General features: G+C 38.6%; 1 protein-coding gene and 1 long non-coding RNA gene across 3 annotated transcripts in view; one reads left to right on the top strand and one right to left on the bottom strand.

Moving 5' to 3' along the window:
- LOC139696471 (uncharacterized) overlaps positions 1-18,560 on the bottom strand; it is a 188,783-nt gene extending 170,223 nt beyond the window's left edge. Inside the window, exons 1-4 of the long non-coding RNA XR_011702625.1 lie at positions 18,450-18,560; positions 17,823-17,964; positions 16,277-16,426; positions 2,575-6,168 (exon numbers count right to left, since the gene is read on the bottom strand). This is a non-coding gene — a long non-coding RNA (uncharacterized lncRNA). The remainder of the gene's footprint in view (positions 1-2,574; positions 6,169-16,276; positions 16,427-17,822; positions 17,965-18,449) is intronic.
- A 3,452-nt stretch (positions 18,561-22,012) lies between these two features.
- Positions 22,013-23,353, top strand: part of kdn (citrate synthase) — a 53,953-nt gene continuing 52,612 nt past the window's right edge. The window contains exon 1 of one of the 2 annotated variants that reach the window (XM_071594798.1): positions 22,013-22,235. In XM_071594798.1, coding sequence (XP_071450899.1) covers positions 22,191-22,235 — 45 coding nt within the window. In that variant the 5' untranslated portion in view covers positions 22,013-22,190. Of the gene's footprint in view, positions 22,236-22,724; positions 22,839-23,353 lie in introns of those variants that run through there. The other variant, XM_071594796.1, reaches the window with a different exon arrangement.

Below are 23,353 nucleotides of genomic sequence, written 5' to 3'. Positions count from 1 at the left end.
AATTATTGTTTTGGTAAAAAATGGAATTTTATTAATTAATATCATTAATGTTTTCACTTAAAGTGTTTGTTTAAATTGATCATCTTTTTTGTAATGTATATTTTTTAAATTGTTTATACAGAATAAATGGTTGTAAAAAATTGCTCGTTTTCTAATTCATTTTCCTTCACCTGTCATTGTAAAATTATTTTCCTGGAAAATAATAGTACAGTAATGATAAAATTTAGCCTCCTTAAAAGTGTGTGCATCTAAGAAGAGTTTCAGGCAACTGCGGTTATTCGCCGCGTCTATACATATATATATATACAATCTGTGATTATTCAGTCCACAAATGGACTTATTCTTTCGTGCAATACTATCAATCAGCGTAACCATATCTCGATAAATAATAATCGAATTTTTCGTTATTAAGATATTTAAACCTTTCAATTATTAACGGCTTTAATGCATCTTTTTCTTTAATGCAATACTAGGAATCAGTGTAACCATATCTCGATAAATAATAACTGAATTTTTCGTTTTTAAGATATTTCAACCTTTCAATTATTAACGGCTTAAATGCATCATCCAGCACTTTCGGGAAAACGTCGCATTCATAATGCCATTCGTATTGCATTAAAATGTTTTCCATAGCAGTGGGATCCGGATTTTTCTCGGCATTTTTCCAAAATTTCCTCAAATATCATGTCCTTCGTTTATTTTATTATTCGAATATGCTCTTCAAGCTTCCAGAGGGGAATCGAGCCCACAGGTCTGGAGCAAATGGCATCCATAGCGCTATTAACGTCCGCCGGTCCTCGCTGCTTAGCTTACTGGATATGTATGAAGGGGGGTCGCTCCAAACAAATCCGAACACGCACCCCGCCGCGATAAACTTCTCGGAGAGGAGGGGCCCGGCTCCGGCTCGACACGCCCTGCCGCGATAAAGTTCGCGGAGGGGAGGGACCGGGGCCCGGCTTTGACCCAATTCGAATCGCCCGCCGCTTTTTCGTTGCGCTTTAGTTTCGCCTGAATCCTACTACCGACGTCCCTTGTCGCGCTGTCCTCGAGGGGACAATATTTTCTTATAAGACAAAAAATTCTCGCATCATACCGTGGTTCAGTAAAATGATGACTAGAGATCGTTTTCAATCACTTCTAAGGTTCTTCCATGTCACAGATAATTCTTAACTTTTCCCACCAGGCAATGAAATGTATAACCCCTGTGCTTAATTTCAGCTAATTGTTGATCATGGTTATCGCCTATTTCGGCATCATTACACACCCCATGAACACCTTAGCATAGACGAAACATTAGTTGGTAATGAAGGCCATCTAGTTACTTCAATATCTAACAAATAAACATCACCACAAATGGGGCAAAACGTTTTGGATGCTCTAAGATTCTGTAGTGAGCTACATTTATTGTTAATGTTGAATTTAACAATTTATATGCATCAGGGTTATCTGCCCCCTCCCCATGGGTGATTTTCGATGGGTAGACCCACTTGACGTCACTGTAATGCTAGACGATTTTCCTAAGGGATATGTATTGGAAGTGGATCTAGAATATCCTTGAGAACTCCACGATTTTCATTCCGACCTACTGTTTGGTGCAGAAAAGATAATTCTGTCAAATGGTCGACAAACTAAATTATCAACTACACTTTATGACAAAGAACGATACGTCATACATCAGATTACTGAGTAATCAAATTCGATCAACTCCCTTGGATGAAGCCATATATTGAAATATTTAGAGAAACGGAGACCAGCAACAACTGAGTTTGATCAGGATCAACTAAAACTATTTGACAAGTGTTTTTGGTGAAACAATGCAGAATGTACGTCATTACAAAGATATAGAATTGGTTAAGGAGGATAAGCCGCCATTATCAAACAACAACAGAGCTGAGGTAGCAGTCAAACATGTTCTAAAGAAAGCACAAGTCATCAGTTGAAACCAGAGATCAGTTTGCACTGATCTAAAGAAACCTGTCCCGAACAAGTACCAAGGAGCCCCTGCCCGAGTGCCTACAAGAATTCAACTAGGACAAATTCAACCATGAAGAGTGAATATACTCCCTTTCAATTAGAAATGTTTGTGATAATTAATTGAAATCGGCACCTATATATTTTTTCCTTTTCATTTGATAGACGGATTCAGTTAAAAATTCGTTGATCAACCAACATGGAAGGTGCAAACCTGAAGGATTTAGTGAAGTGGGTTGCATACCCAACCAAAAATTAGAAACGGTTGGTACCAGATTTGAGGAAATGCTGATGGCATCAATAGTACAAAAAGTGGTCCACCGTAAAATATACCTCCCTACATATGTCGAACTCCCGCAGGAGGTCATTAAATTTAATGCCAATGCATGGGGTAGAATTTTGTACTTATCAAAATAAAAAATTATTTAAAAATAAAATAAGTCATACCTGGATGTTATTATTCCAATCATATTTATATGATTTTAGGCAAATAATCTAACCAGAAGACTTTCCATTATGATGGGTTTCTTTCTGCTGACACTTTCCCCAAATTTTGTTTGCAGCTTTGATTATAAAACTTGGAGGACTTCTTGCTGTGCCTACCTCCAGAATTTAGTTCATATATAAAGGCTTAAATGCAGGAGCCAATTCTGCACCACATCGAGCTGCTGCAGCACCAGGAAAACGCCATTAAACCCCTCATTAACAACGTTTGCCAAGCTGTAATTCTGCAAGTCCCAGCTAAATGAAAGCTATTTAAAATGAAACATGCTAACAGACACATCTTCTTCTATACACCAGCAATCAACCATGAAGACAAGCTTCTCACAGGTGCTTGGAAACATCTTTGTACACCCCATGATGAGAAAATTAGATGTAACAGGTTTTGTGGAGAAAATATTTGAGACATCCCAGTTTCATCAAAATCACACGATTTCTTTGGGGGGGGAGAAAATCCTTACTCCAGCTAAGATCATATGATACACCCCAGGTGTGTATCCTATTTCTCACCGACATTGGGATCAATCCTGTGAGCGCAGCAAATGCTTCCAGCATGCAAAATATGGAGACTGGATTAACATTCTAGATCTCTCAGGCCATAGTTTAGAGATTCTGGAGGTGTATATACCATAACTGTCAAGCAATCTCTCCTATTTTCAATGTTTCCTTTTAACCTTCCAGGTGCCGCCGCTTCAATTGGTTTTCACATGACTCTAGTGATGAACTAAGTACTGAGCTACCAGCCTTTTCTTGGAAGGACAGCATAGCAGATCCAATGAAGAAAACTGGATAAATATTTCATGAATGATTTGACCATTTGAAGGATCCTGGTACCCAGCAAAAAGAACCAGTGTTTATGTATAGGGATCCAGCAAAACAAGCCTTTTAAATTAAGGTTACAAACCCAATAAGTACAGAGACTTATTACCTCTCAGGAGACTACTTAAGGGAAAAAGACTAGAATGTAGTGCTACCAGATCATATCCCTTCATTTATTGTATTCATCATTTCCTTCATTAATTAAGATCACTCATCAATACTTCACATACCAGTTTTGCTCCCTCATTTTGCTGGCTTGAAAGCCTTCACTCTGATTCAATACCTATAAATCATTTTTGATGCAATTGCCAGTTTTCTGTTAAATCATTAACTGAGTGATCATCCTTATACTTTAATGGCTGAATCATGGAAGGAAGTGTAGACACCATAGCTGCTAAGGGCGACATTTGCATTCAAGAGCACATATTTCCAGAAACCACATCAAACACTGCATATTGTCCAATTCCAGTGAGGATAGAAAGAAAGCAACTCACCGGAACAGCAATGTCATCCTTCCCCTTGGGAAGCGACCACTTGACCCTTTAAACCTTGAAGTACTTGCACATTCTAACAACATTCATTCATATTCTGTATTCATGCTTTGACCCTCTTCATATCAAGTCCCTCCAAAAGTAACTGCTTAAGTCCACAGGTGGTTAACAAATTCAAAGTAAACTGCACAAATAGAATGACATTTCCCTAGACAATGAAAATTAAGGAAATTACTCCTTTATGCCCTATCCCATGCTTTACCAACCATTTTTCTTCAAGTTTTTTTACTTCATCCTGGACCTTGACCAGATTTTGACTGATGCCGCCCCCTGTTCGGAGTGCTGCGGACTTCAACGGGCAGGACAAACATTTTTATTCAATGTACTTGCCGTTTGGCTTAGCCACCATCAACATAGTGTCGCCACCGTCAACGTCTTAATGGAGAAAAGGGCTCTATCTCCCTAACAATGAGAGAAATAACTTCATTTGTAAAATATTTGGAGGAAAAATTGGGGTTAAGGATTATTAACCCCCAATAAAAGTTGGGACCCCAAAAAGGTGGGGTTTGAAAATAAAATAATGAAAATTTAAAGTGACTGGAGATGTGAATGCAAAGGGTTAGACCCGTGTATGTATGTGAGTGGAGTGTGTGTCAGTGACTTGAGTCTATCCTATGGGAGGAGAGGCCCGATGATGGGAGGACACTAAGGACACCCCTGCCGATCCGCAAGCGGGCACAGCAGGTCCGTGACCAGGTATCTTCCGCCCTAGCGCCCTAAGAAGTGGACCCGCCTGGGTCCCACAGAAGTGCAAGGGGAGGCTAGCTCCCTTTCTGTGGTAATCAGACGGGACGACCAAGAGGGACACAGCACGAGCGCCTCCAGAGGGTGAGAAGGAGGGACTTAGTTAGCCTCCCCCCTCAAGAGCTACGGCTGAGAAGGGACTCAAGTCACCTGTGTGTAGATGTGAGCAAGTGTATTTCCCAGTTGGCTGTAGAATGCAAACTTGATGAAAAATAACCGGGCAATTCCAAAAGGACTTGCAGATAAGATGGCACCAGTCTAGAAGACAGGCTGTAGAGCTCCGGTCAACGAGCAGTGTTTTGTCCCTGACAGCTGGCGTCAGAATTCATCAGGGGTTTGCGTTTCAATGCCAACTCCAGTTGTTTAGCTTACTAGTACATATTTCTCATAGCTGACACTCCAACATAACATTTCATCCAGAATACAATGAAACTGATATTACCCAGATAATGACTGGAGTGCAAGTATTCCCATGAACTGTCGCAGTAACAGTAGTTCACAAATTCACAATAACTTCACTAAAAAGTCAAAGAAATAGTGCCACAAACATGGCAGGAAGATAAATGAGGGAGCACATTTTCAGAGTAAATAAGTAGAGAACAACCATCAAAGTAACATTTATACACACAAAATGAAGTGAGTTTCAGTACTAAAAATTGTATAGTGAAACAAAAAAAATGAACTTCCCATTTGTTTAGGAAGAAATATTTGAACATTTTTTTTAAGATTTCTTCATCAATCAAGAACCTCCGTCTGAGAATTCACAATTTCACTGCACAATGTAACAATATGGAGTGAATAAGCAAAACAAAATTAGGTTGTACAAGCTATTTGTACATTGATTTGTGGTACATGAAATATGGCACTACTAGTTTTCAAGCATGACATTTCAAGACCATCTCCAAAATTGAAAACTAAACACAGTTGATATGGTGATACTACCATTGCCCACGGCTATTTTGCAATGGGTATTGCAACATACACTAAAACCACCAAGGATGGTTTCGGATCTCAGCTCATCCAGGTCTCTTCAGAGCAATTCATTACCATTTCCTCTTCTCCACACAAATTCACAGATATATCCAAGGTCCAAAACAAAACATGCACACTGTTGAACTTTTTGTGTCCCCATTCTGAATCCATAACAGGAATATCACTTCATTGTCTGAGTTAAGACCAACCACAGTATGGGTAAGAGATACAGTACATTATTCCAACGGATCATGGGTCTGATGTGCAGTGCCGGATGATGGAAGGTAGTGAATTGGACAGTAATGTACATGATCCTGAGAAGTCACTTGTTGGGCCTCGGGGATGCAGACACGTCACCTTAAGAAGTGATGACAAAATGAATGGTTTGCAAGTTATGCCTGATTAAATGCTTGGTGACAGCCTAAAGGGTGTTTAGAGCTTCTTTTGGAGTAGGTTTGAAGAATGGAGGCAATCACTAACTGGAAATAAACCACATTGTCTTTTTGAACTTGGCTTCATAATATCTTCCTCTCCACTCTTCCAAGGCCTCCTCCGATGGCACCTCCGCAGACACTCAGCATAGGACACCATGCAACTCAAACAGGTCCACCTGTACAAATTATCGTAAAGTTCAAGTCAGATTCAAAGATAAGTGGACATATTTTTCACTAAACTAAATGCAACATGGAAGTTGCAAAATAGAGGAAACATCGGAAGATGTTAGCACAAAAATTAAAGTTAAATTAACTCCACTTAAGGATTACCTCCAACATGCAACCTATGGTGACAGAATATTTTATATTTATTGCCACAGAATATTGCCAATCATATATACTCTCATAAAGGTCTACCCCAGAATTTTAACTTAACATTTCTTTAAAAAGTTTTAAAAAGGAATAAAAAATATAAGTTTAGTGAAAAATAATTAAATATCTTTCAAAAATTACCTTTTCATTGTACATTCCAAAACGAAAGTAATAAATGAAATGCAATATTTTTATACTGAGTAAATTATAGAACACAATATTGAAAAAAGTCTGGGAATTTAACAATATAGGTAAAATTCTTTAATATTTCTAGATAAACAATTGCATTCTTACACATGTCCTTCCTGTATGGTTTAAGGAAACAAAAGCATGTTTAGGAGTCCATTATCTATTTGACTGCATTTAAGATTTTTAAAATGGGTTTTTGTTTAAGTCGCATCAATTTTATGCTGAATACCTTGGTGAAGGCACTTTGTTAGCAGCATTTTTAAACAGTCAGTAAATGTCACATAATATCATACATAGTAATCATTTAGTACAGTGATGTAATGTAATAGCTGTAATAATTATTAAGAGAGATGACCGACAGCTTGTCATTTGTTTTATTAGGGATAGGTGTTAATTCAGCAGGGGTAGGGTTTCAAGGGAATGGAGAGAAACTAAAGACCACAGTTCTACTTCTCATCTGATGGATGGATGGCTTATGAGGGTAAGATGAAAGGTTCTTGGCCTGACAGGAGTGGTGTTCCAATCAGTAAACATTTATGATTCCTGCCTGGGTGCATGTGTCATGACTTCGCAAAACAAGTATCAACTTGTTCTCCCAAGACTGTGCACCTTCAACATCAACCATTAAAAAGAGAGCAGCTGAATTTAAACATGGTCGGAAATCCCTAAAAGATGACCTATGTGAAGGACGGACAAAAAAATCAAACCCACCGGAAACAATAGAAATGGTTGCATGATATCGTATTGCACGACAAGCATGTGAAGTTGAGTGACATAGCTCAGGCTGTGGGGATATAGGAAGGAAGGGTGTAAAACACCTTGCACAAAGAATTAGGGATGCAAAGGCTCCACACAAGGTGGTTGCCGCATTTGCTGAATGCTGATCAAAAGCAAATGTTTTTCGCAGCCATGTTTGGACCGATTCAAGAGGGAACTGATTAATAAATGAAAAAGAAACACTTTGTTCCAATCCACCAATTTATTACAGGTACGACTAGTTTCGACGCTACGGCGTCATCCTCAGGTACAAAGTTTAAAGTCACAATCATTGTATATATACTCTCTTCTGGAAAGGGTGGGGGAGTTGTGGGAAGAGGGGGCGGGGAGGGGAGTACGGGGGTAGGTACGAAAGTATGTGGGAGAGGGTAGGAAACACCAGGAAAAGCGTTAGTGAGTGGGGGGGATTGGAAGGTGGGTTAAGAAAGGGGAAATTAGGGGAAAGGGGAGGGGATTAGTAAGCTAGGGATTTCATTGGTCAGTATAATTTGAGTCAATGGCTAATGGGGATAAAGGTACGGGTTAGGAGTCAATGGGAGTTGGGGGGAAGGGGTTATTGGTTCTGTTTTTCTGTTATTGCTAGGGAGGCTTCCAGGAGAGGTGATACGTTTTCAAACAGAATGTCATTGAGTAAAGGATGTTTCTTCATTGTTCTCCGGATCTCCAACTCTTCCTTCTTGTCCATCCTCCTCCCTTTTTCTTCCCGATGTAGTATTTTGGGGATGAAATCGCTGGTGTGATTTTCCTCCCACAGGTGTTTGGCAAAGTGGGATTGGGCTAGGTTACACTTCTTGTAGCACCTCTTGTGTTCCTCCGCTCTTGTCCGCACCGCTCGACCACTCTGCCCGATGTACCTCGCACTGCAATCCCCGCAAACCATTTCATATATCCCACTGTTTTCCAGTGGCTCAACTTTATCTTTAGTTTTGTTTATGAAAATTTTTAGATTTTGTTTGTTATAGAAAGCAATTCTAAATTTGTCTTTCGGGAATAATTTGCTAATTTTTTCGGACGGGACACCATAATAGGGCAATTTTACCCACTTAAGTTTTTCCTTAATAGTTACCCCTGAATTGTAAAGTAGCTGTTGGGCTCTTATGGAGCGTTTCTTGCGGAGCATTTTGTCCACCATTTTTTCACTGTAGCCATTTGTAGTTGCTATAGATTTGATTTTCATCAATTCCTCGATAGGAAAATTTAACGAGGAATTGATGAAAATCAAATCTATAGCAACTACAAATGGCTACAGTGAAAAAATGGTGGACAAAATGCTCCGCAAGAAACGCTCCATAAGAGCCCAACAGCTACTTTACAATTCAGGGGTAACTATTAAGGAAAAACTTAAGTGGGTAAAATTGCCCTATTATGGTGTCCCGTCCGAAAAAATTAGCAAATTATTCCCGAAAGACAAATTTAGAATTGCTTTCTATAACAAACAAAATCTAAAAATTTTCATAAACAAAACTAAAGATAAAGTTGAGCCACTGGAAAACAGTGGGATATATGAAATGGTTTGCGGGGATTGCAGTGCGAGGTACATCGGGCAGAGTGGTCGAGCGGTGCGGACAAGAGCGGAGGAACACAAGAGGTGCTACAAGAAGTGTAACCTAGCCCAATCCCACTTTGCCAAACACCTGTGGGAGGAAAATCACACCAGCGATTTCATCCCCAAAATACTACATCGGGAAGAAAAAGGGAGGAGGATGGACAAGAAGGAAGAGTTGGAGATCCGGAGAACAATGAAGAAACATCCTTTACTCAATGACATTCTGTTTGAAAACGTATCACCTCTCCTGGAAGCCTCCCTAGCAATAACAGAAAAACAGAACCAATAACCCCTTCCCCCCAACTCCCATTGACTCCTAACCCGTACCTTTATCCCCATTAGCCATTGACTCAAATTATACTGACCAATGAAATCCCTAGCTTACTAATCCCCTCCCCTTTCCCCTAATTTCCCCTTTCTTAACCCACCTTCCAATCCCCCCCACTCACTAACGCTTTTCCTGGTGTTTCCTACCCTCTCCCACATACTTTCGTACCTACCCCCGTACTCCCCTCCCCGCCCCCTCTTCCCACAACTCCCCCACCCTTTCCAGAAGAGAGTATATATACAATGATTGTGACTTTAAACTTTGTACCTGAGGATGACGCCGTAGCGTCGAAACTAGTCGTACCTGTAATAAATTGGTGGATTGGAACAAAGTGTTTCTTTTTCATTTATTAAAATGAACTTCCACAAAGTTGAGGCTGAAACTATTGAACTAGGGAACTGATTGATTTTGTGTGACAATCTGTCACCATGGATGAGACATGTTTCCACCATTACATGCCAAAAATGAAACATCAGTCAAGGCAACAAATGGAGACCGGTGGTTCAGTATCAAAGAAGTGAAGTCGATCTCATCTGCCGGAAAGGTCTTGGCGAGTGAGTTTTGGGATACAAAAGGTATCCTGTTAATTGATTACCTTGAAAAATGTGAATGATTACAGCCGAATATAACGTTAACCTTCTAGACCAGCTCTGTGCCAAAATTCATGAGAAGAGGCCTGCCGTGAAAAAGAAAAAAATCATCTTTCACCAGGACAACGCACCTGCTCACAATGGATTGTTGGCAATGGGAAAACTGTGGTATTTGGGGTAAAAATATGCTCTGTCATCCCCCCTCTTCTCTTGATTTAGAACCCTCAGACTTCCATCTGTTCCCTAACTTGCAGAAAATTGTTTCTATGAAGTCCTGCAATGTCCAATGAAGAAGCTGTGAGCACCATGATTGGATATTTTCACAACCTTCAAGACTCACTCCTGGGAAGGAATACTGAGGTTGGAGAAACAATGGACTAAGTGTTTTGAAATCTAGGGAGATAATGTAGAAAAGTATTATCTTCTTTAACTAAAAATAACAGTCTTTCATTGTCAGGTGGAGAACTTTACACCTTATCCTTGTACTTCACTGTAAATGCTCCCTCGCCACAAGTAGAGATCGTGACACAACTGAAATAACAGACCACCTCTGGGATTTGAACCCAGATGCTCAGGGTGGGATGTCAGCAGCACATATAACACCACATTATTCCAACCCTCCCATGGAGGTGCTGAGGATGTGGAGAGTGCTAGATGGCAAACAAGAAAAGAGCACACCGCAGTTGATGAGAGCGGGTTTGTTTGGGAGTAAGAGTGGAGATAAAGACATCTTCAATCTAGATCTTGTACGTTGGGAACTAAAGTTCACCATGATGGTCTCCAGGTGGTCTATATTTTCTCAACAGAAGCCATTGCGGTCTTGGTGAAATGGCCAAGAGACATCAAGACAAAGAAATATTATGGCAACTCACAAACCACTTAACTTTACCAGCCGAGCATTTGTCCAGTAGATTAAGCACTGGAATACTGACCAGAGTGACAGGGGTTTGATCCCCAGAGAAGACTCTGAGCATCCTCAGCTTTATTCTATCTGTGTGATTTTTCAGGTATCAGATCTTCCTGAAAAACCATAGGCGGCACAGGGAAAGTAACTGGACCCTGATGTATGAATTTCACATGAAATTACACTTGGTACTTCGTGAACTCTACCTTCACCTATCAAACTAACCTTAGGGTTGATAGCTGTTGTTTTTTAACTAAACCAAGACACCCCTCACGCCCTAAAATATTTGTTGAAAGGCTATAGTCCTCGGCAATTTTAGTGGGGTTTAAATTTTGAGTTAAAGGGAGGATGAGGGTGTAACAGCTTCCCTGCGACTATGCCACTAAAAGGCATTATTCAAAGACTATGGTGTAATTTCATGCAGAGGCAAGTTTGGCCAGAAAAGATATTCATTAAAGGGTAATATTTGCTGAAGACATGGGAAAAGAGAATGGCAAATGTGTTACAGTTATAATAAAGGGGAACATTACACTGAGAAACTAGAGGACTCCATTAAACACTACCAATCCTAACTCTCCACCCACCACCTGCCTCTGCCGCTGACCCACCACTCTTCCAAACACTGCCCATCCTGACTCTCCATGTGCCACTCACACACTTGCGTAGCCTGAGATGTGAACAGGTTATGGATAACTCACCACTCCCTCCAATCCACTCCTATTTTCTCCAATACATTCGTTAATTTTATCCAATGAACTCACTGAACACCACCTCTAAATCTACAAAATAAACACATCCTAACTGTATTCTGTTTCACTCAATCAATGATCTCGTTCCTACGACAGCATCATGGGTGCCTCTCCCTTCCCTGCACCCTAACTTAAGTAATCATTTTCCCTCCTCTCCATCCTCATGTCGATCACCTAGAGTATCACTTCAGCTGATTGAGAAATGAATTTAATTATTCTATCATGCTCGCATCTGGGTGGGTAGTGGTAGTCCAGGGGTAGAGCCTTGGACTACTGCCCAGAGGGCGTGGGTTCAAATACCGGGCATGCCTCTCTAGGCACCCTCAGGTCCACCCAAGCTGTGTGATTTTTCGGGTACCAGATCTTCCTGGGAAACCATACCCGGCGGTGCTGCCCTCCCTACCCTGATGTGTGAATTTCAGACCCCATTCGGTTCAGCACTGGGTGAACTCACCCCCACCAACCGACCTTCTGTTTGATTGCTGTGTTAATGGTTTTTTACTCGCATATGGCTGCATTTCCCTTTTTTTGGAATGACAACTAACACTGGTTCGTTTGAATCTTCCTGTCAATATCCTTCCTCATTATTGCCACCAATTAGGCCATAAAAACTCTTCCTCCCACTCTTTCCTGAACAAAGGGTGTTTCCATCAAATGTTTTCCACCTCAACAGCCTTGTTTGACCCATAATGCCCTTTCTAGCACCAAAACACTTCCTTGACTCCAAATGTACCCTCAATTAGCCTACATCCAATGGGCCAAGAGTGTACAGGTATAACTTTAACCTATAAGCCCAAGCCGATTTGCTGGAAAAATACTTATTTTTTTACTTAAGTATTTTTTTCCGTGTCAGGCATAGAAAATGGTTGCCTCAATTATAAATTTTGAAAATATCACTGTTTTGAGTGAGTAGAAAGCAAGATTTCTAATAGTTAATAGAAAGAATATACTAAAAAAATTCCCCTATTCATTGTTAATTTATCCAATGTAGAGCATTTAGTTTTATTTCACATGTGGTGCTACCACAAAACTTAATTTGAGGTGTGGATTGGGTTAACAAGGATATCACTCCTTAGCTAAGGCATACAGTGGAACCTTTTACAATGAGCATAATTCATTCCGGGACCTTTAACGTCAAGCAGAACACTCCTTTAGCGAAAGTTTTACGCACATAAATTAATGTAAAATATGAAAATACATTCCACGCTGATAAATATTATATACAAGGAAAATATTAATACATTATTTAGGTTTGAGGGTCCTCATCTTCTTTTCTTCCATTGTGCATGGGACCAAACTGGACTGTGAACTCTTTTGCAAACATTGTAAATTGTTTTTTACCTCGCGCAGTCCGCAGTATCTAAAGAATTTAGGTGGTGCTCGACCCGATTTCTGGGAGATATACCATATAGGATTTCCAACTGCCAACCCACCTCACTCAAAGCAGCCTTTTACACATCCCAAACCCTCTCAAAACTTCTAGTCAATGCTAAAGATACACAGGATAGCCTTCTTAAATCAGGTATTTATAAACTGAAGTACAAGATTTGCAACACCGTTTATGTTGTTAAGACAGGGAGGAATGTCAAGCTACAAGCCAAGGAACACTCAAGGTGTCACAAAAATAAGAATATCAACTCTCTCTTTGCTCTGCACCGACTAGAACTCGACCACAGTACTGACTTTGCCCCATAAATATTACATATTCTCCCAAAAGGATTAAAAATGGATGCTCTCGAGCAAATGGAGATACGGAGGCACCTAGCAAACCCTAACTTGACACTTTTTAACGAGCAACTGTTCCCGTCCCCTTCCCCACTCATTTCTGAGAAACTAGCCTGAAATTGGTCCAACCAACCCCTCAACACACTCGATCGCCTCCTCCCCTCTCAGGCCCTCCTTCCCCTCCCTGCCCCTCTGTCCTGAGCGTATACATTCTCGCACGGTTGTTAGGTATTTTTGTACCCGATGATGCCGCAAGTTGGTGAAACACATTGTACCTTTTAATAAAAATCTATGGAAAAGTACCAAGTTCTTTCCATATGGATACAAAGAATCGAAATAATTAATTTATGATAAATTCCTATACCCCTTTCCCTAATAAAAAGCTGTGTAAAGACATTTGCTTTTGCCGACGTTTCAAAATTTTGTTAACATGAGCACACTCAGCATTATCATACAAGGCAACAACTCATGGCATCATACTGATTTGAAGTATGAAACTGCCGCTGATTTCCAGTGTTTGTGATTGAAATAAGTCCTGGCAAAGGCAAGATTAAAGTGAGACAGTTATAATACCTTTTCAAAAACGTGAAATTAGCAATGGAAGTGAAAATGACAAGAGAATAGTGACAACTAATGAAAATAATTGAGGAAATCATTTAGAAGCAGTTATGATGAATTTCTGCGATTCTACGACCAATTCGGAATCCGATTCTATGTTGATATTCATAGATCTACTAATTTTTTAATGTAAACTATTCAATATTTTTCTCGGGTGCTAACCTGAAAAATCAGGGTGCATATCATATGAGCTGGCAAATAATGTACTGAATGTCTAATCTTGCTTGCCTCATGTCTTCACCATACAGCTTCTACATCTTCTTTCCATCCCTCTTGAATCTTCCCTGGTTCATTTAATAACAGCCCTATCATATTTGACAGTTTGCATGGACTCTTTCCTCTTAAAGTGCCTTCACTTACCAGCACAGTGCAACTATTTCAGCCCTCCTTTGTTCATTCTTCCATATTCTTGCATTGAATCTTCTAGTACAGTTCTTCCACTCTATTAGTTTCCCACATCAGTTTATTAATTAAATCTTTTATTTCTTTCTACCTAAATCTGTGTTAACATTCTTCCATTTCCTCCCCTCAACTATTTTTCTCATCATCTCTTCTGCATACCGCAGTTTTCTTCCCCTACTTACTCGTCCAACTGTTACACTTGCAGCTTCCAACAACCCTTTTCAAGCACCGTTTCCATTTTCTCTTCACATGTTCCCATCTCCCTTTCATCACTCATAATTTTCACCTCCACCTCCTCACTTATTACATCAGTTATTACTTCTACATTCTATTTCCTCAACCATATTTCCTCTTCTACCCAGTTGAATATAATGTTTCACTTTATTAATACTAAATCATTATGCTAATCTGAATCTGCTCCTGAAAACCTCCAAATTAATCATGGTGTTCCTAAAGTTACGGCTAACCATGTTATAGTCCACCTAATATATTTCTGAATCCCCAGGCATTCATAACTATACCTGCTGTGGAGTTTAAGTGCACGAGATGATTTAACCCTATCTACTGCAGAACTACATTGCTTTCTCTGCACGATTCCTTGTTCCTAAACCATAATCCACTACCACACCACATCTCCCCCTTCGCCTATCATCGCATCTCAATCCCAAATCACTATCAAATGTTTCCCTCCAGGCAATTACATCCTCTAACTGATCATTAACTCATCAACTTTTAACCCTACCTAGGTCGCTTGGTGGCATGTACATCTAAATAATGGCCAAGTTTGTCGGTTCTGCTTTTACTTCTACTAATAGCATTCTATCAGTCACTTGCTCTATGCTTACTATGCTTCGACCTACCTTCTTGCTCACTATGATAGCCACCCCCTGCTGGCTCTTGTCCCCTCCACTGTATATTACTCAGTAACTGTCACTGCAATAATCCTCTTATATCCTTCCATCCTATCTCGCATCGACTTAAAATATCTACATTTCCTCTTTTCATCTCTTGCTTTATATTCTCTAATTTTACTGTCCTCAACATTGCCCTAACATTCCAAGTTCCCATTCTAACTAATTTAGCCTTCTTCTCCTGCCATACTCATTCTACCATACAGCTTGGCTACAAAAGGCACGACATATGCACACCCTCTTATTCATCTATGCTGTGATCTACAGTGGTTCCAACCCAAATGGGACAACGTTTCCATGGTTTATGCCTTTAGGATCATGAGGATGATTTTGCCTGGGAGAATATTATGAATTGCTCCGAGTGCTCAGTGAATTTTTTTGGACACCTGTGATATGACAGAGTGAAACAGATTGAAAATATTTTTAAAGCACTTTTACTATTACTGCTACAGTTAACACCATCGATGACACAAAAACTGGCGGGTCACAAATTACATTTAGGAGAGGCACAATACTATCAGCTAAATCACCTTTACATCAATCTTTAACAGATAAAAGGAATCATATCAGCCTCATGTTTTATAGATGCACATAAGAAAAACAAGGATCGAAAACATTTGCAAATTTTTCATCATCTGACAACATTAAACCTAGCCAAAACTGCAAATTATATGCAATTTTTCTCATTTGAAAGAAATATTCAAATTTTTATTGAGACAGCAAATGGAAATGTATTTATTGAACTTATTTTGGCAAAATAGAAGGATTGCCATCATCCTTCTAACAATAGTTTACCCTCAAACAATAAATTTTTCCGGCAAATCTTCAACCCTTGTGAAGCAAGCAGTACATATTTGTGGCCAGTTGTCACGTAAACTGGAAAGGTGACATTTCTAAAGCTGAAACTTATGGAACTTCGTGTGAACAAATTATCACCAATGACGAGCACGACAATATATCACTGTGTGATATACAGGATGCAGATAGTGCATAAAAAAACAAATGTCATTGCATCTTATTAAGATTCAGTGACTGCAATGAAATGGAAGGATAAAAATGTGACAAACGTTTCCTTTCATGAAAATGAAATTGTGCATATTTTGTCTCCCTACGACCATATTTGCACAATATACTGCATCATCTTTGGCAAGGACAAATTCAATTATGTGTTACCTCTGGAAGAACATTAGTCAAGTGGATCTTGCAGTTCTGATGTCGAAAATTCCTTATTGTTCTTGGACCACCGCCAGGTTGAATCCTTGCGTACGCCAACCGCATGCATTTCTGGTGATTATCTCCCAAAGGCCATCACGTCCAAGAACTCTGAAGTGACAGAAAGAAAGAAAGTGCAGGCTCAAGTATTCCTTCTCCATACAAGTGCTGAATGCAGATGTCCATGGTGAGAAATAATACTCTTAATGCCCACTGATCATAAATATCATGTAGGTACCGTAGTCGGCTAAAAAAATACAAAATAAAGTACATTTTGACACTAAGAACATGCTAAAAAAAAGTATATGCGTTAAAGTTTGTTATAAAAACACAATGGATCATAACCGCTTGTCATTTCATGCTTCATTCAATGAATAATTACAATTTATAGGAGGGAGACACCCGAGTTCCAATTTGAAATTACGTAACTTATCACTCATTTTCAATGAGTGTGGTAATTTGTTACAAATTCTTACACCCGATGCCATTGGGCTTTTAAATGAAATTACTGATTAATGGTAAATTGGGTGGCTGTTGTGATGATTTCTAGTTGAATAAGAGCCATTTGTCACTATTTGCATGAACAATGGATGGATATTACTTTCAGAAGAAGTCAGACATGGCAAATGTATACACAGTTGGAACGGTGAAAACATTTATTTTTGTAATGAGGGCCTACATGGTGTCCTATAAGCAGCATTAAGAATACAACTAATAACTTTTTTAATTAAGAAAACTTCTATACATAGAATATTTTATTTGCAAAACTTTTTAAATGGGCTTTGCCCAGGTTTATTGTCATAAACTAAAGAAATACACTTCATATTAATTCCCAGAAAGCAGTTAAGTATTAGAATATAACATAAAAACACCAAAGGGTCCCGGGTTCGAATCCCGGGCAAGCCTCTCTGGGCACCTGCAGCTCCACCCAAGCTTAATGATTTTTCGGGTACCAGATCTTCCTGGGAAACCATAACCACCGCCATAGGGAAAGGAACTGGCCGCCTTACCCTAATCTGTGAATTTCACACGACGTCGGGCTAAGTACTAGTTGAACTCTACCATCACCTACCAAACCGACCTTCGGGTTGATAACTGTGTTTAAGGTTTTTTATATAGAAAACATTAAACACAGTAATCAACCAGAAGGTCGCTAGGTGAGATATGTAGCCATAAAAATGCATCTCCTATATATTATAATTGAGGCATTTATTTTCTCTTATAATAATGAATGCTCAATTTTTAAATATTGGTTTCTATTCATTAATAAGTACTACATGCTTACTGGTATCAAGTATTGGTGGAAAAACCTTGACAGTACACAAGCAGACAACTTCAGATTAAGGTATTCAGAATTGAGTTAAATTTAATTAGGCTCTTCAATTCCGTTTACAACAGTTAGTATTTAGATCATCAGGACAAATGCATTTACACCAATTCAGAAATTATATGCCCGTAAAATTTTCTCGTCATCACTAAACAAATTTTTAAGCTAGTAGGTACGTACCTCAATGCATGGGCATGCCATGACTACATAATTATACCACAGCTGTGGTCTAAATATATAGCCATACGGTGTAGTCACCTTGGAGTAATAGCTTCGAAGAAGTCACCAGGCGAATGGCCATGTACAACTTCAACATGTTTATCTGGAAAATTAAAATTATAATTAAAACTAAGAATACACTCCATATCATGTTGTGACCGTATTTAAGCCCTTTCCGGAAAATTTATTTGGGAAGCTAAGCATATTGTTGCTATTATCTGAAACTATAACTTACGACACATACATTATAAATTAATTCGACCAGGGTAAAGCATGGACTGTTAAAGTCAGCTAGTGCATTAATGCGCAATTAATCTTCATCTGCCAGAATATGTTCAAACAAATAGATGCTTTATGCCTACTGGAAAGTCTAACATACAAAGGTTAGACACAAAAAATATATATTCAATTTATTAACCATTTTCGAAAAACGGAAGGGTTTAAAATTTTGTTCGAGGTCAAAGAATCAAGTTTATCCACGTCATCGATACCACATTCGCGCAGACACTTCTCACTGAAAATTTCCAGTAATAACTTCATAATATTATTTCCTTTGACGCAATATAGCAATAGAAGTATCATACATACATTCCACGGCAGGCATTCTATGTTCAGGCCAACTTCTTCTTATGTCTTCCAAGAGCCGGATTCGTTCCGATTACCACATGAAGAGCCGCGCCCTAACGCTTCAATTGCCACGTAGAGACGCTTCGCGATGGCTGTTCGCAACGGTTTCCTCATTCCCGCAAAACGGCTCCGACCTCAATAAATTAGAGTCACCAGTACCCGCAAGTATCAGAAGAGTATTAATATTATGAAACTTATAATAATACTTGGTATAAATAATTAATTAAATCGAAAACAGTTATTTAACAAACATATACAAAAGGAAACGCGGCTGTTACAAGTGCCGTTATTATCACCGCCAAATTTAAACTTTGTCATCTTAAGCCGTGTTTTATTCACTAGCCGCAATAATTATACCATTAAGTTCATCCAGGACCAATATTCAAGGAAGGTCATTGCAAAATACCTCGGGATCATAAATAGCGGCAAGGCCCGATTGAAAGGGACAGCGAAATCACCACCGAGAAATACCAATATGAAGTGAATTTTAATCTCAAAACCTTTGAGAATACTGAAAAAGTTACCCTATCATGGAAATTTTAAAAATAATCTTTCTCCAAAACCTTAAATTGCAAATAATAATACTGCATTTTTTTAATCTTTGCATAAAGCTTAATTTATTTGTCAGAAAAATTTCTAGACATTTGAATGTATGCGTTATTGCCTACGTTAGAGTAGAAAACTTTTCTGTTGAAAGAATATAGCAATGTCTTCTCTTATTTAACTCATCACTCAAGCCTGCTTTTATAATTGTATCAAAAGTAACTATTACTCATTAATACACTAATAGGGAAAGAAATAAATATACCGAGTAAAATTTTACAATTTAGTGTTGAACATTCATTGGATTATGTCATTTTTGCATAGAAACACGCATCAGGTTAATAAGTAAATTGTGAAATTTTAAATTTGTAATTTTATACCTTTCCACGCGAAGTGGGAATTCCACAAGGTTTAAACTTTAACTGGCAAAATATTTTACCAAATATGTTTGTTTGTTTTTAGTACCCTGCAAACCACCGGTAGGGTATGTGGCAGGGAGTGATTACACACTAGACTAATTTACATGCCAAGCTAATTTGTAATTGATACTGGTAAATTATTGAAATTTTAAAGAGGTCACTACAGCCGAGTCCAGTTACTGATACTCTTTCCAGCTTTACCGTTGCCCTAATACCACTGAGTTAACTGGAAAAAGTAGGTCGCGGTAGTCCAGGGGGTGGAGCGTTGGGCTTCTGACCAGAGGGTCCCGGGTTCGTTTCCCGATCATGCCTCTCTGCAGCTCCAACCAAGATTTTTCGGGTACCAGATCTCCCTTGGTAATCTTAGCCGAGACAGGGAATGTAACTGGCCCCCCTACCCTGATGAGTGAATTTCACACGCCGTATAGGGCTTAGTACTGGGTGAACTCTTCCATCACCTACCAAACCGACAAAAGGAAAGATATCTGCACTTATTTCCTTCAAGTTAAATATTTTTTCATGATGAGGGATTTTATGACCTTGAGGATATTTTAAAAATTGCACCCCGATAGTCTTTCTTCTCTCATTGATAGCCATTTTCTGTTTCCAAAACGAATACATGATACCTGGAATTTTACATGTATCGGCAACCCCACACCCGTTATTTTTTTGGACTAGGTTCAACATTAAATCTTTGATCAATTTCTAAGCTCCTGGAGTAAATATATTCAAGTGACATTTCCTGAATTCTCATTTGAGAACAAGAGGTGGCGTAGATATTTCTTCATATCATTGACTTCAGACAGTCCTTGATACTATTATAAACAGCCATGAGCGTCTAAGAAATTTCCCACACGTTTGACCTCTTTTTACTACGCAAGTTTTCCTTTGGTTCTTCATATTTTCTGCTCCACTTGTACATTGTCCAAAAATGTCATTTCTTCATCCCTATATTGCGCTCATCCAACATTCGCCCCACTATCACACCCTCCAAACTTCCCGCAAACCCTCAATGCCATCTTCACCTGCATTTATTGAATTATTCATATCTCCACAGATTCAGGCGAGATGTAGTGGAAGTTCGTCAGTATGAGGAAAACAAAATGCGCACTTTTTCACAGATTTAATTGCAACGTACAACGCGTTTCAGTTCATCGAGGCAAGTTCTTGTACCTAAGGATGGTTCGAAGAGCTACGAAACGCGTTGTACGTTAGAAATAAATCTGTGGAAAAGTGTACATTTTGTTTTCCTCATAATATTAATATTCCCGAATTTCTCTCCCTGTCTCCCACCGTAAATAAAACTTCATTTTTAACCTTCATTTCTACTCGCTTACCCACTCTGTGCTCACCTCAGAAAACCTCAGTTCTCCTCATATCCAAAGAAAGCCTCATCCTCATATCCAAAGAAATCAAGTTTCGCAACCATGGGGGTCTCGCTCGCTCCTTACTAATGTTGTTTTCACTTGCATTTTCCTTTTTTTGCATTAATTTAATAGTGAATAAAGTAATATACTTGTGCCTTCCTTCATTTCCCCAATATCCGATTTCCCTTATCATTCTTACTTCAATTTATATGCAGTCGCATGTAAAGAACGGATGCCTTCATCAAAACCTTACAATTTCCCATTCCAATAAATGCCTCGCTAGAGGGAGCAGCAATAAACTGATTTAATCGACGACCTCCCTCCTTCAGTCCGCACAAGCTAGGGATTTTTTAATCGTCGCTAATAATTATACTCTCAGAAATGTCGTTGTGGTTAATGGAAATACCCACCATGGATGCTTTGGACAAGCTTTCTCCGAGCACGTTTAATCTTCCACGCAGGGAAATGCATGCTGCGAGTAACATTTGTTATTACTAGATGCTAAGAAAATTGTTCTTCGCACTTCATCTGGGAAACGGATTGCAATTTAGCCTGGCAATAAGATATGCCGTATTTAAATAAAAACCAGAACTTCGATTAAAAAGTAGATATTAAAATTCATTATAAACTTTTTCTTATTAGGTCATTTCAGGACTTCTCACGGCAGGATAAGGGGATTAGCGGTCTTTCCGAAAGTGCATCCGCAAATCATTTACGCCCTTTAGTTTATTGGATTCAAATTTATTTTATTTGTATATATATATATATATATATATATATATATATATATATATATGATGAACTACCACAGGTTACATTAAATCACGTTCTAGTTTGGGTGTCACAACTGTATTTAAAAAACTGGATTTATTTCAAAATTCAGCAGTGGTCTCAAAGAGAGATGTACTAAAGCCTTTATTTTATATCGTTCGTTTATAGCGCCTAGCATTTAAGATAATTGGGAAGGGGTACTTCTGTAATTCTGAAACAAAAAAGGACGTGTTTATCAAGAACATTCGTGATTGAACTTCCCGGGGACTAAATGTTTTCTCTGCTGATTAAGAAAATGGCTACTAGATGGCTTCCAGCCTCATTCCCTATTTTTTGTGTGATGCAACTTTCAAATCGTTTTAAAATAGAAACATTGGCACAATTTAGTATTAGTTGAATAGACAACAGAAAATCAGAAACTTCAACTCCAATTTCCATGTGATATATTACACGCGCATGAGTGACGATAAAGGTGATTTTTTAAAGAAGAATATAAGACGCGCCGTAAACGAACACAAGAATGTAATTTTTAAAGGAAATTTCTAGGCCTAAAATAGCAGCAAATAGGGCTATATGGCCTTATCTTCCAGCCATTATTTCAAATGGCACAATCAAAAGTGTCTTCAAGCCAAGAAAAATCGAGTCAGGTAAAACTTTATGAGTGATACTAGAATAATTAATCACAGTTTTCACTTTGAATAAGGTAAACCTAATCAGAAACGATTTCTTATGTCAAAGTAACGTAAGTATATGATAATACATTCTCATTTAGTTTCCCTTTTACTACAGAAAGTTAGAAAATGATATTAGTAATTAATCGAAACATTTTTTAATGCTTTTGTACGAGTAAAGACTGAGTTATGCAGTACGCGCAAAACCATAATTGAAATGCTTACGTTAGAGGTCAGAGCTGAATGAAGAAAAGGGAATAACCTGAGAGTTTATTCCATTGATTCGCGATTTCATACACAATTCCCAGGCGAAATATATAATAATCGCGGTGCACAGTATAAAATAAAAACCAACCTATGGAGTTTTCTGCGCTTGTAAAACGCCTGCTTAACTTGGGAGTGCTGCCACCTCTCGTGTGATGGTAAAATTTCATTTATGTCACGTGATCCTTTCTTCCGGCCTCTTATTCTGGCAGTGGTGTAGTTGCGAACAGCTTTTGGGACGTAGGTGTTACTGAATTGCCGTTTAAAATGGCATTATTTCGTTTAGTCACTTCGCGAATCATCTTTTCAGCTCAGGTAAGTGATTATTTTGAATCTTCCGAAAAATATTTCCCATATTTCATTTAAAATACGTATCCAACTGTGTTTCTTCTTCGATCTGCTGTACTACCCTTGTGCACTGCTTACCCTTTTTCAACATTTCTATCGAGCTATAGTATTTTTGGGATACACTGTGCAAAAATGCGGAGCATTATTTGGGGATTATTTCATTTTCGTTAGAGAGTTAAATTTTTGATGTGCTTAAATTAATTTTATTGAATTAGGTGTTATATATAACAAACGAATTTTGAATTAGGAGCTGAATGGTAAAAATAATTGAATAATGCTCATTTTGTTCATATTATGATCATTGATCGTCAGGGAGCATTTGGTTGAAATGGTTAATGTTTCCTAATGCCACGTAATTATTGCAATGTTGTATTCTTCCTTTCCATCTGGATGAAGAATGAAAACTTTAAAGTGGCTATCGATTGCGTTCAGTCCTTACGAACCGTTAAAGGATTTACAAGGGTCCCACTTGTGATTTTGGC

Source organism: Hetaerina americana, unplaced genomic scaffold (genome assembly GCF_022747635.1).
Source record: "Hetaerina americana unplaced genomic scaffold, ioHetAmer1.1.p SCAF_7, whole genome shotgun sequence".
NCBI classification, from domain to species: domain Eukaryota; kingdom Metazoa; phylum Arthropoda; class Insecta; order Odonata; family Calopterygidae; genus Hetaerina; species Hetaerina americana.
The sequence above is the reverse complement of the archived record's forward strand: the minus strand, read 5'-3'. Positions and strand labels throughout refer to the sequence as shown.